General features: G+C 38.7%; 1 protein-coding gene across 1 annotated transcript; it reads left to right on the top strand.

The window, feature by feature from the left end:
* Window positions 1-284: 284 nt before the first annotated feature.
* ppap2d (phosphatidic acid phosphatase type 2D) lies at window positions 285-17528 on the top strand. The gene is made up of 6 exons (XM_026215345.1): window positions 285-2443; window positions 11282-11439; window positions 12511-12806; window positions 15214-15271; window positions 16891-17067; window positions 17173-17528. Exons 1-6 carry the CDS (start codon window positions 2266-2268, stop codon window positions 17272-17274), a joined length of 969 nt encoding a protein of 322 aa, XP_026071130.1. The 5' UTR covers window positions 285-2265; the 3' UTR covers window positions 17275-17528.
* Window positions 17529-18450: the final 922 nt, after the last annotated feature.

The following is an 18450-nucleotide window of genomic DNA, read 5'->3' as shown; positions in this document are numbered from 1 at the left end:
ACTTAAAAGGTTTTGTGACATCATAAGAACTTAAAATGTTTTGTGACATCATAAGAACTTCAAAATGTTCTGTGACATCATAAGAACTTGAAAAGTTATGTGACATCATAAGAACTTATAAAGGTTCTGTGACATCAAAAGAACTTATAAAGGTTCTGTGACATCATAAGAACTTATAAAGGTTCTGTGACATCAAAAGAACTTATAAAGGTTCTGTGACATCATAAGAACTTATAAAGGTTCTGTGACATCATAAGAACTTATAAAGGCTCTGTGACATCATAGGATCATAAAAAGTTTCTGTGACATCATGGAAACATAAAAAGTTTTATGGTAGGGATGCACAACTCAGTTTCTTGAGGGCCACAGCCCTGCAGAGTTTTATTCCACCCCTACTTCAACACACATACCCTGGGATTTTCAAATAAGCCAGAAGGACTTGATGAGCTGGATCAGGTGCGTTTAATAAGAGTTAAAGCTAGGGTTGAATTCATCAGGGCTGTGGCCATCCAAGAAGTGAGTTTAGCATCTCTGTCTATGGCAACATTGGAAACTTAAAAAGGTTTCGTGGCATCATAGGAACCTAAAGAGATTCTGTGACATCGTGCGTGTGCCATTCCTGTCTTCCTCTACAGGCCTTTGCCTTTGTTCTTGGTGTGATTTGACTTTAGTGCAAGCTGATCGGGGTAGACATAACAGACCACCAGCCAACAACAGAAAGAGTAATGTCTCCCCTTGAGCTATCTCTCTCTTCAGATCAGCTCTGCCGTCTACCCAAACAGAGGCTCTTCCAGACAATATCTTAAATTAGATGTTTAGTGGATGATGGTCCTGTGATCTAAAACACAGCCTGTGCCAGAGGGTATATCATCTGTACGGCTCTGTCTCATCTGTGTGTGTTTGTCAGACTCTAACTCATGCACACCTGACCATATTTTTCCACAAAGGCTCTTTTCATCTGATTAAAAAGTCACCGAAAACAAAAGGTTCACAAAGACTGAGATTAAACAAGATTAGGCGGGTAATGACATCCCACCTCTCACTCACTTCCCATGATAAAGAGAACATGTTTTGCTTCTAGTTCCCAGAAAAAAACGTCCAGTGTTTTTTAATGCTGTGTATATGTCAGCCATATTTTTGCTTGTAGATTTGTCAGTTCACGCGGAAAAGAGACTGAGACGACCTGCTTGGGTTTCCACTGCTCTTTGTTTGTTTAGTGCGAGGTCATCTGGGGTCGCTTGCGTGTATGTGAACATCCGCGGTGCAGTCGGTTTAGTCTATGGTTGAGTGGACTTGATATCTGTGTGGTTGAATATTAACACTGAGGTTGCTGTGGTTTTTCAGAGCTGTTTGTGTATCTGCATGCTAGTGCATGCGTGTTTTATAAGCGGACCCCCGGTGTTGTGGTGATTTTAATATTGAAGTTTGTCAGCGGGGTGTTTTCTGTATCATTTGTTGAGGCATTTGTATAATGCATGTATGGCTGGCTCATGGTGATGAGGTGTTTGTGTGGAGTTTTGGGGGGAATAAATGTATGTTGTCGTAATGAGGTGTTTCTGTAGATGTGTATGTGTGTTTGTTGTTATGAAGAGGGGGGGCCCTGTTTACAAATTAGGTCTCAGCTGAGCTCCGTTCACCGACCTCACATTCCAGAACTAATCGCCTCCATCTGGCAAACTCTTGCTCTCTCTCTCTCATCTCTCACACTCACTATTCTTCTCCTCATTTCTCCATCCCCTCAAACACCGAGGTCTTTTTAGGCTGTTTAGCTAATTGTTAGTGTTCGCTAAGGCAAGCATCACTAACTTTTGCTCATATTTGGGTGTTTTTTTCAACTATGGACACTTTCAGCAAGAGTGAGTTGAACACAGAACGTCCTAGTGCCCACATACAACACACTAACAACTACCCAGAACACTAGCAACCTTATAACAATTCACAAAAACCTTCTCAAATGACTGTAGCAACAACAAAAAAAGTTGACGGAAAGTGTATAGCATTTTCTTGTTTACTATCAGTTACCGACACAAACAAGCTACAGGGAAAAACGAAATATGCCCCAGCTGTTTATTTTGCGCAATTCTTTCCTCTGTTTCTCTGCTGTTGTTCCTTCTCTTGTTGCCTCTCATTTGATTGTTTTTCTTTCACGGTGAGCTCATTCTGGGCTGTGGTTCTCAGAAGTGTAAATTAGAACCAGATCCTTTCTTTCTGAGCGAGGCACTGATTGAATATAATGTTCTGTTCCCTCGCTCTTGTGACTGAAATATGGCCCAGGCCGTGAGCACATTGTGCAATACCACGCAGCTGTTCGTGCTGTTTTTCTTTTCTGGTCTGCTTTCTCACGATCTCTATCCATCTTGTCCGTATTCTCTCCTCCGTCCAGGTGTTGGAGTTTGCTCGCAGCTGCTTGACAGATTACGTGCGGCCAACAAGTGGTTTGGAGGTTTGTTGTGAAGTTCTGTAGCTGTGGTTCAAGTGACCACACAGTACTCATTTGGACTCATGTATGCCGCTTGTATACTGTGTGTAGCGTGTTTGCTCTGGGCTTGGGTAAAGCTGGGTTGCGGCGTGTTTCTCGGTAAGGACTGAATCGCGGCTGTGTTTGTCTACGGGATGCCAGGATTTCTGGGCCATTGCTTTTTGGAAGTGATCTGCTAATGGACTTGTGTTTATACTGTATGCTAACTCCACCGGCATGCTGGCGCTTTAATGGAACAAAATGTAGAATGTACCTCAATCAATAGCATTGACTGGGTCTAGGTTATAAACGCAGAGTAAAGAGACTGGTGGAAATGGGCTATTGCATTACCGTGCGGATCCATTAGCGATGTCCTTTAGATAAGCGAGTCTGCTAAGGTGGGTCACTGATCCTGACATCGTCCCTCAGCGTTAATGGAAGTGTTTCACTGCATTTTACACAGTAGTCCAGAACAGCATAGATTTTTTTTGTACACACCAGCCCCTCTGGCCTTGTTCCTTTAATGAATTGGCTAGACGTGTCACTAATACAGGAAACTTTAATGACATCAGACACCTGATACGTGTTCAGTGACATTATCTCATTTAGCCTTGGCAATTCTGCCTGCAAAACTACTTATTTTGAGCTGTAATCGACAAGCTGTTGCTTTTATTAAAAAAGTGGTACAAAACAATTAAAACATGCAATGACTTGATTGCACTTCTTTTTATGGAACATTTTGGAATTAAAATATTGTAAAAATTTCATACAAAGGTTCATACAAGCAAAATCATTTTTTCCCCCCAGGACTTGCATACAATACCTATTATTCTTAGTTTACTATTTCTCACTTTTTCACCCAAAAAATACAATTCTGTCATCATTTACTCACCCTCCTTGGTCTGAGTTTCTTTCAGCTTCTGAACACAAAAGAAGATATTTTGAAAGATGCTGGTAACCAAACATTTGATGGTATCCTTTGACTTCAGTAGTATTTTTACATACTATGAAAGTCAATGGCTACCGTCAGCTGTTAAGTTATAAACATTCTTTAAACTATATTTTGTGTTCAGCAGAAGAAAGAAACTCATTTTTGAGGGTTAGTAAATGATGACAAAAAATGTTTTTTGGGTGAACTATCCCTTTAAGTTCATGCTTCATAGAATATAAACAGAATATAACATGAGAAAAGAATGCCAAGAACAGAATATAAAACAGGACAGAATGTATGTAAGTTAAATGTTTATATAATATGTATAAATTCCTCTTATATAAATAAATAAATACAACGTGTACATTGCCACTCTGTACTAATGTGATTAATTCTACACACACACATAATTGCTCTTAAAATAATAAACTTCTACTACTTAAGCTGAATTATCTACTTTTCAGAAAGTATTGTGTGATTAATTATTCCTCCAGAGACTGTTATTAATTGGTTGCACTGCCAGTGGCACATTACTGCGATAAATTAACAGAATTCAGTGTCCATTCCTAGTTGCTGGATTATTAAAAACTGTGCATACAATTATTCATTTATGCATTTTATCTTGTTTCATAAACTAACTGATCATGAATGTTTTTTACATACACTAACTGCACAGTAAAGCATTAAACTCGCCTGACTATGACTGGAGCATAAGCCCTGAATCATAGACCTATGATATGCTGGATTTGAATCATTCGTGTTGTGTGACTGTAATTCCAATGGGGCTGTCACATTAACTATTGTTCTGTGAATTCTTGTTTTTCAGAATTTTAATTTCAATAGTAATTTATGAAACCTGGAATTTTGCATGAGAACAACATTTTTTATTTTGCTGATTTCGCAAACAGGCCCAAGTATGTCAAGTGAATCTGCCACGTTGACCAACAGAAAGCTGCTTGGTTGTTTTTCAAATAGCCCCTTCCAGTTTACCATGCTTGCACACTGTGTGCAAGGAATAGCTTATTTATAAAGAACATGTTTTTTCTTGTTTCTCATAGATGCAAATAGCATACACAAATTCATTTTCAATTTCAAGGATTTGTATGCACTTTTTTATACAGAATTGCTTATTTTTAATACTTGAAAAATCAAAGTCATGCCAAATAAAAGTCATGTGGTGCAACCAACGAAATCATCAGAAAGTGTACCCTGCAAGTGTAAAAGTTGAGTCTTTTCAAATTTTAATTAATTAATTAATTAATTTTTTTGACAAGGCAAAGATTAGTTTAGGTTGTAAAACGTCATGTGGTTTGACGAAACGAATGATAATTATGAATCAATTATTCATAATTTATTCATAAAATTTGTTAAAAAAATAAAATTACCTTGAATTATGTATTTAAAAATAATTATATATTTCCTGTATGTTTTTAACTTGGTGATTAAGATGTGGACACTCACATGTATTCATCAAATTCAAGGTATGATGAAGACCTGATGGTTACACCTCATGACATAAGGAAGTGTTTATTAAACTAGATTTTAAAAAAAAATCTTCACATACAGCTTCATTTTCATCTTTCTGACTGACCCCAAATAAAGTGATAACCTGAAAAGTGTAAACTAAAAGTGTGCCAGTCTTTTTAGGGGGTCTTTTAAGGCCTGATTTTCAGCCCTTGACCTGTCTGCATGAGGTGCGTACATGTTTTCCAGTTTAGCATGACTGATCTAGCGAATCATTAGCTCAGCTGACAGCAGCTAGCCGCTGGCTAACATGCTGTCTTGGTGATAAGGAGCTTCCTTTGCGGGTGTGAGTTAATGGACATCTGTGTACATGGCCTTTGAGGTTGCCGTGTGTTAAGTGTGCTCAACTGAGGCTGAGTTTAAGGTGCAGTTTCTCCACTGATTTCCCAACCCACCCCAAGTGTGAGTGTGTACCAATAAGAGGATTAGCACACCTGGGAGATTATTTCTAACCTCTCCTCATTCCTCAGCACATGCAAACCAGGAAAGCATGAAGTTGTTCAGAGGTACAGTTACCATGCCCGCCAAGCAGACAGTTGCCGGCCAACTTTCGGAAAGTTGAATTGGCCAGTAGAATGTCTCGCAAAATAAAATTTAGAAGCAAGAAAATGTACAAAGATATTTATGAGATAGAGTTTCAACATTGTCAGCCTAGCCCATTTAAAGTACAGCGGCAGATTCTGGTGTAGGTGATATAATGCCTAATGGCACGGTCGTCCCCAGACACGCGGTCCACTACTCAATCGTGCATTCACAGCAGTTTCACAGGATTGCACCAGCTCTTAGCTCAGATCGCCCGCTCATCGGCTCTTCATCTAGGAGACAAATATAGTGGGGGATGAATGCTCAGTGCAGTACCATTCTTATTTAGGATTTCAATGTGACACACTCTGATCGGATAGCATTACACATCTTTATAACACAACAATTATTATTATTTTAATCAATTATTTTCTTTATATATATATATATATATATATATATATATATATATAAGCAGTTTTTGAAGACACAACAAATGGCTGTCAAACTACTGCATGCAGTTTTTTGTTCAATAATCTTTTAAAGAGGCTTGTTTTTATTATTTTTAAATTGATTATTATATATTATTTTTATTAAATGAATAAATCAAAAATGAGTTTCATTTTATTGAGTTTAATACAGCAGGCAGTAATTTGCAATAAACCCCAGGCTTTTTTCCACCACTGACTTACCTCAAGAATGGCCTGTAACCAGTAACTGTTTAAAGAATAAATTTGAAGTTGAAACGTCTATAAAATATTCTGCCTTATAGAATATGTAGGTACACTAGACCTCCGTTTAAAAGCCTGCTGAACAGGAGCTTTGTAACCAGCTCTTCATGTCTGTGTCCTGCATGGTGACCAGAGCTAATGATAGATTTCTCTATTACACACAAACACACGTGGCCAGCCCAGTGAGGGTCCTGAAGGGAAACAGTGTACAGGCCTGTCCAAAGCATGGATGAAATGTCAAGCATGCACTACAGTGAGACCGAGCCAAAGCTGGATTAGGGTCAGAGCAGGGTGTGCTGACATCAGAGCCATGCACAGACCTTTTGAGGGGTATGTGCTAAAACTGAAAACCCCCCCCCCCCCCCCCCCATGACAAATTAAATAACAAAATAATAGTATCACAATTGTAGATTTATTCACTTTTAATAACAACCATAATAATAATAATATAGACAATATATAGATCTATAGGTATATACTATACACTATTACAAAGACAAATGGCTTTTAAAGACTACTTAATTTCTAAATCTCAAAGGTTAAAAGTCAGGTCTAATAGAATTTGCCTGGAAAAAGGACATGTTATCATAGCTCCGCATTATTCAGTGGAAATAATATCTTGCCTTCTAGATGTAAAGGTTTATACAAATGGGCCTCCTGGGTAGTTGTCATAAATTGGTCACAGACTCAGAGATTTACTTTAAATTTCAATAAGCTGATTTACTCACTAAACACTCCCACAGATCATGTTCTTATTTTGACGTAACAAAGTGATTAGATCTAACTGTGCGAGTTGTTTATGCATTTTTTTTTCATTATTAGTCTTCCCATTAGTGCCATTATATTGTTCATTCAGAAAAGAGGCGGGATTTATCGCATGAACCAATCACAGCCGAACATAACAAGTCAGATCCAATCATATTGTGATGAAGGCATTGCCTCTTCTCATGTGATTTTTCCCCATTCATTATCAATAACCCCCAACCAAACCCACCACAATCTGTTAAAGGTGGGAAAAGTGATTTCTGGTAGCCAAAGTTGATATTTCAAATCACCAAAACAAAAAACGGCCCTACCCCAAAAGCGTCTGGCCCTTATTTTTGGGATCTATTATTAGCAAACAGTGCATATTAGCAGAGTAAACATGAATTAACCATGCGACCATGTAATATGATTAAATGTTAATAAATTAAGTGTATCAGCATTCATAAATTAAAGAAGAAATTTCATAGAAATATATTTTACCTAGGTGATGAGGATGACTCATTTGCTTTGTGTCAAACTCAAATGCAGTTACAGGGTTTTTGACTGACAAAAGTGCGCAAATGTGCATTTTGTCCATCATTAAAACGGCAGCATGACATTATGTTTTCATTTAATAAATAACAAGGTTTGTTTTAACTATATATTGGCACTCAGTTTTTCCTGTTGTAAAATACATTTGGCCAAAATCTAATTTTATGAAAGATGAATTGCTATGCACTGGCTATTTATGTGTAGCTATGACTGGATTGCAAATGTTAGCCATCTCTTTCTGGTCAAACATGTCTCAGACCTCAAATACATCAAATACGAGCCTTTATAGATATAGTGTTTCCTCGTAAAGAAAACGATTTAAACAACAAGATATCTATTTACCTTTTTTTTTTTTTTTTTTTTACCAAGTATTCATTCAGCTGCTGTGGAACTTTTGTTCATTCAGTGACGATAGGAGGATAGGAGGAGTTGTGAGGTTTTACTGACAGGTAGAGTGGGTCCAACTAAATTTAGTCACAAGTTCTTTTTAATACCTTTCATTGGCTAAATACTTCTAAAACAGACAGACAGATTTAAAGGGTGACCAATAGCATTGATTTATTGAGGAAAACAAAAAAAATACCACCACCAAAAAAACGGCCACTTCGGAGTGTAAGCAAAAAGGGCATGTGATCTGCACTGGATGAACCCTACGTGTGCACGTGCCTGGCTGACATGTAACTCATTGCTATCTCATCAACAGCATGTCTTCTTCACCTCTACATATTCAGCAGTGCAGGATGTTGCGTCTCACCTTATCTTTGTTTGGCCTCCAGTTATTCTGAGAAAAGCAGCTGTCAGCAATGTACACAGTACAAATTTAGTCCTAACTTCTGATTATGCATATCAGTGTTTTAAGGGGTAGTGTTCATAAGCATTCATCCTGATACGCTCCTATACGAATCCTATTCCCACTTGATACGAAATCAAGCGCAAGGTTGGGGGTTCGATTCCCCGGGAACACATGATAGGTAAAAATAGATAGCTGCTACATTCATAAATGTAATTTTATTTAATTTAAATGTAAAATTTAATTGTTCAAAAATATGTAGGAACAAATTACACATTCACATGCAAACTTCACATACCTTGGGTGGCCTTAATATCATGTTAGGATTAAATTTTATACATAGATATTTCATCTTTAAAATATTTCATCAGCAGCAGTGAAACAGTAAGATAAATACATTTCTTGCTAATACTGTAACGTTTCTTTTTTTCTGCATAATAATGCAGATATGCTATGTACAACTGACTAATATGAACTTACTGTATAATTTGCAGTGTTTGAAGTGGTTTTGAGGATGGCACACTTGGGATTTTTATAAGTCTTTACTTTTGTTACAGGAGTACCGAAAGGCTGTAAAGAAAGATAGAAAGCCCTTATTTGGAGATGGGCATGTTTAATGCAAATTAATTACATTGAGAAATAAAAAAGTTATTTTATTTTTTTTAAACTCAGAATTAATTATCATCAGAACAAGATGTATGTACGTATTGTGAACTTTGGTAAGAGGTTCTCCAGTCCGCACAAATACACAATTATTAGTGAATGTTTCTGGATGAATTATCTTGATCAGTCTACATGAACCCGCTGGAACATTTCAGCCATCGGTGACCTACTTTGCACTTTTTTTCCACTCTGGATCTGTTTTGGTCCCCCTGCAGTGTGTGAGCTTGTGCATGTGCCCTAGAAGCCGAGCGATCATGTACACTGAGAGATTCCCTGGCAGAGGCTGTGTTTGTGGCTGGGTTTGTTCCAGCTGGGTGAGGGAGTGGGGGGTTAATGATTAGTCTCATGCTCTGTGTGGATCAAGGGCATGGGACCGTATGGGCCCAGGGCCTGGGGAAAACAAGAGAAAGAGAGTGAGGGTGCACAAACCAAGAACTCAACAGCTGAATCACTCATCACTTCTATATTCATACTCAACTCCCGGTACAGATCTATATTTACACATCAGTACTGTGTACACCATATTTATTTCCAGTAATAATGAGCCTGTACTTCTCCATCCATCAAAGGTGCTGTTAGTGATTGTTTGACACATGTTCCTACTTCCTGGCAGATATCGTTGAAAAGAGGTCCTGAAAAATGGCACCTGCCTGTGTGAGAACATTAGGTTCTGTAAACAGCCAAAAAAACATGCCATTTTTTTTTTTTTTTTTGCATTAGAAAACTAGTCTTTGAGTCTTTATTTTTAATAATTGATTAAAATAATTATATATATATATATATATACACATTTTCTTTTAGACCTTTGCCGTCCTTGAACACGTACAGTTAACCTTTAAAAATGCAGGTGAATAATGTCATCTTGAATTAATCTTATAATAAAAAAATATATACATTATAATATAATGATACCTAAACTCACTTTTTAAGGGTGCATCTTCTCTCTTTCTTTGTTTAGTTAAGGTAGATTTAAACATGGCAATTAGATTGGTTTGAGATCACCTGAATGAGGAGGTCATGGCCAAAGTGAAAATAATCTCACTTGTTGTGAGAAAGCAATCCGACCCAATGGACTAAAGAATCCATTCGTAATTCATAATAGGTAATGCATTATGTGATGCTGTGGGTAAGTGCCTTACTTATCAAAATCAAAGAGCACCTGTTCATCTTAAAATGGCATTGCTCTTCTATGAAACAGGTGCATCATCCCAATGAAGGCTTGATTGAACCAATGCTTATATGCAATAATGAATGTGTGTGTTTGTGTGTGTGTGTAACAAGGAGCTAACTTGTCAACCCACGTTGATGGATAACCATAAAAAGTGGAATCCCAGAATGTAAACAGGTGCACTCTAACCAGTTTTACTCACATGTGACTCGAACATTTTAGTACTAAGGAGAAGATGCAACAAACAACAAACAAAGCAATAAATAAATAAATGTAAAATAATAATAATAATAAAAATACAGATCTATAGGTCCATAAAAAACTGCAGTAAACAAAACACTAATAATTGACATCTACTGTACAGCTTATCGGTCATAACATGAAACTAATTATCAGAATTGTAATTGTTAATAATAAACTAAACAATGTGTAGGAGCACATGCACTTACTGCCAAGCCAACTGATTTTGTTTTGGAAATTACCTACTTGATTACTGATTTATACCTTGAGATTTCATCCAACCATTTGGAGCAACCATTTGGTTTAGTTATCTGGAAAACATGTCTGTGACCTACTGTTACAATGTTAATCTGTAAATAAGTCATTGTTTAACAAGGAAATAGAATAAGTCCTACACACTGCTACTAATTCCATAAGTATTCTGCAAGCTACAGTAGACTTATTCTATTATTTATTATCTATGCTATAGTCTAGTCTGCGTCCAACACATCTGCCTGCAACCATCCAGGTGTGTAATAGATTTGTTTGCGTTTTCCTGAAAGAGAAAATCTCCTACGCACTCCAAGTGAACCATGTTACCGCATTCTCAACTCACAAGAAACTTTCCATCTTCCTTTTCATAGTCTCTGACCTCAATCCTTTATTGTTTAGGGTATTTTCTTCTCCATATGCCTCATCTATCCGTGCTGTCATTCTCTTTCAACCTCCACCCCCTCCTTCACTTTTTCTGCCAGAGGTATGCATGGAATGTCAGATCCTTAGGCTGGATCTTGATTCCCATCAGGAAGACAGTGACATTCTCAATATCTCAGCCACACTTGTGATTATAATTGCACATAAAAGAGCATTATAGATGTACCTCTGTCTGATCTTTTGGTGCCAGAGAAATTCTGACAGAAGAACATTCCTCCAGGTAGTTTCGATAGAAACATTAACCCGTCTGTCTCTCTCCTGACAGCCTCCATTCCATTCTTTGTCTGTGAGCTCAAAGCGGTGGCTGCATACAAGAGGGGCTTCTTCTGTGGGGACACCAGCATCACTTACCCATACATAGAAAGTGAGGCCATTCCTAACAGTATGCTTATAGCCGGGGGCATCATGATCACAGGACTTACGGTGAGAACACACACAAATAGCGAAATATCACTTGTTAAAAGGGTTTAAAGAGATAGCTCACCCAACAGTGTAAACTCTTTGCTTAATTTACTCAACCTCATGTCAGACTTTTACATACAAAAGATTTTTAAGAACTGTAATCAGTCTTTTCATTGAAAAGTCTTTTAAGCATCAAAATGGGTGCAAATGCAACATTACAATATGCTAAAAGTGGTCAATGCACCTCATTCCTTCAGAAGACTTCAGAATATAACATATAAGAAATCATTGTGTCAAGAATAAACCAAATTTTAAGGGATCACCAGTAAGCTGTTAACCATTGTTGGAGCCAATAGCCTTATGGTCAGAGCTTCAACATGTAGGCCCAATTGCACTTCAGGAGACCCAAGATTGAATCCCAGTTCATGGTTCTTTACCAATCAAATGTAAAAACTGTAGCTCTCCATACCACCAGGTGGCAATAGTCTGTATTCGTCATTCAAAAAGTACTAGGACTGCGGATAACATCACAAATGAGATGGACAACTTGGTGGACCATGGCCTTGTGTCAGTGTTCTGAACTCAAGAACCAGTCCAATTTGTGAATGAATCATTTACATTGTTTTTGTCTATTTCATCAACTGATCAATCAGAGTTGAATTAGAAATATAAATGTGTGTGAACTAAGTCTATGGTGTAAAGCTTTCAAGCTATCTTTCCTTTGTAATTGCATGATGAAAAGAGTGACCAGTACATTTAAATTGACCTTTGATGCTTACTGAAAGGAAGAAAGTAGTATGGATTTCAAACAACATGAGAGTGAGTGGTAACTGATGACAGATTTTTTATTTTTTAGTGACCTAGCCTTTTACGAGACTTCCTGTCCACAGTAGTATTATCCCACGGTTCTCCTGTTAATGAAGGCTATTGATTTACTCTTTTCATCTTCTTTTCGAATGGACAAGAGTTTATCTCTGTGTAAGAGAAAATGTGTGTGAAGTGCTGTGAATTATTCGAGGCTTCATTAGCTTTGTAATATTTAATTTGATGTTGTGTAGCTGTAACCTTAGCGGTGTTCCCTCTCTGTCTCAGATTGCTGTTGGAGAGTGCTGCCGGGTACGATTCATAGGTGTGCACTCACGGGCATTTGTGCGCAACCTCTATGTGTCCTGTCTGTACAAGGAGCTGGGCAGCTTCCTGTTTGGCTGCTGTGTGGGGCAATCCTTGACCAACATGGCGAAGCTAAGTGTGGGCCGACTCCGTCCCCACTTCCTGACGGTGTGCAATGTGACCTATGCTTCACTCAACTGTGTACCTGGAACCTACATCTCAGACGTTGTCTGCAAGAATGAGACTTCGTTAGATGAAAAGATAGTGGAAGAGGCCAGGTAAGTGGAGTACAAGGGGTTTTATGGGTGGCAGAGAGACGAGATGAGCTCTTTTCCAAAACCTAGACTGTGTACAAAATAAGTCGTGGCCTAGTGGTCAGAGAGTTTGAGTCCTAACCCTAAGGTTGTGGGTTTGAATCTTGGGCTGGCAATACCATGACTAAGGTGCCCTTGAGCAAGGCACTGAACCCCCAACTTCCTCCTGGGTGCCACAACAAAAATGGCTGCCCACTGTTCTGGGTGTGTGTTCACTGCTGTGTGTGTACACTTTGGATGGTTTAAATGCAGAGCACAAATTCTGAGTATGGGACACCATACTTGGCTGTATGTCACGTCACTTTTACTTCTTCACTGATCGTTAAAAAAGTATGTTCTATTTCAAAGATCTCCAGCCCTGCTCCTGTGGAGCTACCTTTCTGCAGATTTCCAACCATGCTCCAACACACCATACTGTAATTTTCATGTAACCCTGAACACCATGATTAGCTGATTCAGGTGTGTTTGAGTAGGGTTGGAACTGCTCTCTACAAGACGGTAACTCTCCAGGAGCAGGGTTTGAGACCCCATATAGCAGGGGCAGCCAATGTAGTCCTGTAGAGCCACAGTCCTGCATCAATGTAGGTGCAAGGTAGGTGGCTCTCTTGGACTGATGCTAACCACCATGGTTTGAGCTGGTTTGATGGGATAGTTAACTAAAAAATGAAAATTATAAATTGATAAATTACTCACCCTCAAGGCGTCCTAGGTTTATATGTCTTTATTCTTTCAGATTAATCCAATCAAAGTTATATTAAAAACTGTCTTTGATCTTCCAAGCTGTTTAATTGCAGTCAGCAGGTGCTGCAGTGCGTCAGTCCAAAAAAAGGGAAATGAAGCACATCCATTCATAATAAAAAGTTCCTCACACAGCTTTGGGGGGTGAACAAAGGCCTCCTGTAATAAATAAAAAAAGATATATAAATAATTATTATTACTTTAATCTAGCTTGTGCTTACAGTTGTACATGGAAGCAGTTCCAGTCAGGTGACGTATGAGGTCAGCGTTGCGCATGAGCCGCTCAGAAGTGATGAACGTGGAAGCGAAGCAGAGAGATCAAAACAAAACAATGAATTAGAAGTATAAATTGTAAAGTAAGGAATATTTGCTTCCTTTGATCCTGTAAACAAACGTTGGTGTTCACAAGACTCACCGGCACATGCGCAATGCTGACCTCATACGTCGTCAGCCCGGAACTGCTTCCGTATACAGCTGTTGGCACAAGCTAGATTAAAGTGATTATTACATTTTGAATATAGATATTTTATCAAACAAAAATCCATCAGTTCGCTACAGGATGCCTTTGTTCACCACCCCCGAAGCCGTGTGAGGCAATTTTTATTATGAATGTATGCACTTTATGTAACTTATTTTGGACTGATATACTGCAGCAACCACTGACTGTCATTACAGCTTAGAAGATCAAAGTAAAATATAACTAATATAACTATAATATAACTCTGACTGGATTCATCCAAAAGAATGAAGTCATATACACCTAGGATGCCTTGAGTAAATAATAATTGGACTAATTTACATTTTTGGGTGAACTAATCCTTAAGATGGTTCTGAGCTGGTTATGAGCTGCTTCATCTTAGGACCAGCACATGAACAGGTCATAACCAGCTCAGGACCAACTTAAACCAACTCAAACCAGCTGCCATGCTTCAAAACTTACCTAACCAGCATATGCGGGGTTTTTTTTTACAACAGGGATATAGTATAAATGTTTATAATATGAAGATAATTTGGATGTAGTATATCTGTTATGTTATCATTATCAAGTGAACTACCAGCGTCAGTTGTGTCGCTTCACTGCAATACACAACTCCACTCACATTGCCTCATTAACTGTCAGATCAGATGAGCACTTCAGACTCTTGTTGGAAGTAGTAAGTCAACCGGATATTATTTGTCTACTATGAATACTACATAGACTAATTGAGCTGTCTTGCTGTATACTACCTACATAGCAGCATTCTAACCAAATTGGATCCTCACAAATGACTTATTTGTAACATTTTATATGCATGAAACAAATAGTACTCCACACTTAGGGCACTTTAGAATGGAACACAGAATTGGGTATTTAGAACAGCCCTATCTAGTGGTACTGCCTAGGTAGGATGCTCACTAGATTTTGGAACAGAGTTATAGTGTATGATTAGCTAAGTTTACACCATGTTTATTTATTTTTTGTTTGTTTTATGGAAATATAAAGGAATTTCTTAGAATAACATGCATGCTTGTGACTGCTTAATATAACATCATGAAAACAATGTTACGACCCATAAAGCAGTTCAACAGTTTAATGATTTGCAATTTTATGACATTTGGTTGGTAATGTTTCCCTTCTGCACTTTTCAAACAGAAAGTCCTTCTTCTCGGGCCATTCATCTTTCGCCATGTACACCATGCTTTACCTGGCAGTGAGTATCACCATGTGTGGCCATATTTACCACATGCACACTCAAACACCCAAACTTAAACACATGTCAGGGTTGCCCCGAACACCTGTGCTTGCTCTGTGATGCCACTGAGGAGCTTTTTCTGTTGTCAGCTTTCAATTCCCATCCCTGCCATGTGGGAAAAGTGCCAGAAAATTCCTACTGACAAGAAACTCTCTCAAACTTCAACTCACACAAATGCACACAAATACACTCATACTGAAAGAAGAAGGCTTTGAGAATGCACAAAAAAAAACCTCCCAAAAGGCATCTTGCTTCAAGCAGAAAAGAAAGACTTGAGTAAAAGAGGGAATGTTCTCTAGAGGCCTGATGAATAGATGAGCGGAGAGAGGGAGAGCGAGTGAAAGCTAGCTGAAGACAGAGGAGGCCTTGTTTAGTTGTGGGTTGGGTCCGGGAGGAGGGAGTTGGGGGTGGGGGGGCTAGGGCTTTGGCCTGCTCAGAGATAGACAGGCTTCTTTCAGTTAAACCCATCTCTCACTCACTGTTATGGCCTGGGGAGGGGGGACAAAAAGGGGAAAAATGACAAAATGCTTGCAAACGATCATACAGCATGAAATTCAGTAGCATTCACATTTCTCTTTCACTCAACTGCCCCACAAACCTTATCAGAATTTACTCAGCCTTGTGTGCCAATCACATTTAGAATGGAGGAAAGAATATTCTCTGCTGTGTAAAAACAAGCTATTTTCTACCATTCATCTGATTCAATTCACAGACCTCTGGCTGCTCGAAGAGCGGGAGAGCTCTTGAACTCTCATTAGAGAGTGAGAGAGAGAGAACATGAACAGAGTGAGGGAAAAGCCTGTATAAAAGCAGTGACAGGCGCTTTGTCCTCTCTGCCTGTTTTTTCTTTCCTTCCCGGCCAATGGTTGCACTGTTCAGGCTCGGCCCTGCCTTGCATGCCTGACCTGCAGCCACATGATTTGGCTCTAAGCGCCAATGCTTCAGGCTTTACTGAAGGAAGCCAAACACCTGTAATGGGGCTGACGGAAGGGTTACCAGGGCCCTTAAATACTGGAATGTTTCATGGTCCCTCGTGTGACATCAATGTCCATAAAGTTCATGCAAAGCCAATACCCGCCTACCCTAATACATCTCCCTAATATTTGTTGTGTAGCTAAGCTAGCTTGGCAGGGTGGTATCATTAACACGTCAACAGCATCCTAAATGAAATGTAGCCTCAAAAGTGATGATTTGGAACACTGTGTAATAAAACTGTGTAAGGTCTCTCAAGTAAGCTAATTTAAAGGTAAAGATCGCTAACATGCATTTAGAAAATAGATTGATTAAATGTATATTTGATGCAGACTTTGTTCTTAGGCTATTTATGATAACAGAATAACACTATTGGCATCTTTGAAGTAAAATAAGCACATTATTTAGTCTTTTTTTGAGAATGCTTTATCAGATTAAGCTAACTTCCGAGTGATTTTTCAGGACATGTGTCATCAAAAGTTTAGCTAAGTCAGACACACACACACACACACACTCACTCACTCAGCAAGCTTTATTTATCAGTCTGTTCACTCTTTTATCAGCTCATATGTTAATCATTCTTCAAACTTCCTGTCCTTGTGCAGTTCTACCTGCAGGCGAGGTTGTCATGGCGAGGGGCACGGCTCCTGCGACCGTTGCTGCAGTTCATGTTGGTGATGTTAGCAGTGTACACAGGATTCTCTCGCATTTCTGACTACCACCATCACCCCACTGATGTCCTGACCGGCTTCTTGCAGGGAGGACTGACCGCATACTGGGTGGTAAGAATCACGTTGCCACATGTTCTTGATTACCGTTATTATTAAGTCGGGTGTGTAAGGTGCTTTTTGTCTGCTCACTTTAACATTTTCTTTGTGTGGTTTCAGGCCTTTTATATCTCGTCCATGTTTAAGACATCTTGTCCAGGCATGTCTCCAACAACCTTGTCTCTGGAGAGTCCCCTGTCCAGTCAGCAGACAGTCTGCTAACAAAGATATCTAAGAGACGCGAGAGAGTGAAAATGGGAGTGATCGAGAACTGGAATGGGACAAAGAACGTTAAAACATGCTCATGTCTTGACAGAGAACCATTTCCTGCGCACTCTGAGAGAAGAACAGCAATATAATAATATAAATATATATATTAGTGGTGGGCATAGATTATTTTTTTAAATCTAGATTAATCTCACTGTGATCTTGAAATTAATCTAGATTAATCTAGATTAAAATGGCTCATTCGAATTCTGCCGACGGCATTCAGAATTTGTGATACCCAAATAAAATTGACAAACAGTAAGTCTTTGAGAAGGGGTTTAGCAAGCATTAGAAAAGGGGCTCATCTCCTGTTTCCAAAATGCATCACAAAGTGCTTGAAAAAGCTGTAAACTAATTCCAGATTGCACAAGGTGCAAACAACCTTACGCCTGTTTCACACCAATGTTTAAGTTTTTTTTTCGAGTTTGTAGGTGTCAAGGTACAGAAACCAAATAATTAAATGTAAAATAGCACTGGATAGTCTTCAATGTAAAAATGAAATATACAATCAAACCTACATTTATTCAGACACCTTCAACATGTCTCACATTATTTGCTATATATATCAAAAGTTATATCTGGTGTCTGCATAATTTCGCATTAATTCGAGCATAATTTCCAAGGTGGATATTTTTATATATTTTGTATGTATTTGTAGGCACAAGAGCAAAAATAAGCAAATTCGGTGTTCAAGTGTTTTGAGACGCCTTTCTCTGCGTTAGCCCTGAACACCAGAACACCACGAGTACTGAATTTGGCTCTTTCACATCTTTTTGTTTGTTCAAACTGCGATTTGTATATGTTCGTCCAGGTGCAGGAGGGACTTCGAGGAGAAATTCGCAGAAGAGAGCTCGGTTCAGTGTCGCTGTCCGTGATACGCGGATCTCCCTCGCAGTGCGCGAGTAACCAGCTACTCTGTTCAGCTTTTCCGCGTCTTGTGTTTGAATGCTTTAATGTTTAAATCAGCAAGCGGTAAGGCGTAAAAACATGTGAAAAAGATAAGCTTTGGTGACGATGTGCAGCACCGGCCCAGTCCAGTCAGTTCTATAAATTATCAAGGTGAAAGTCATCATAGCTTGCTTAGTATAGACCCAGCTCGCAACTGAACTTTGAGAATAGATTAACGGCAAT

This window comes from Carassius auratus, chromosome 3, assembly GCF_003368295.1.
Source record: "Carassius auratus strain Wakin chromosome 3, ASM336829v1, whole genome shotgun sequence".
In the NCBI taxonomy this organism is placed as follows: domain Eukaryota; kingdom Metazoa; phylum Chordata; class Actinopteri; order Cypriniformes; family Cyprinidae; genus Carassius; species Carassius auratus.
The sequence above is the reverse complement of the archived record's forward strand: the minus strand, read 5'-3'. Positions and strand labels throughout refer to the sequence as shown.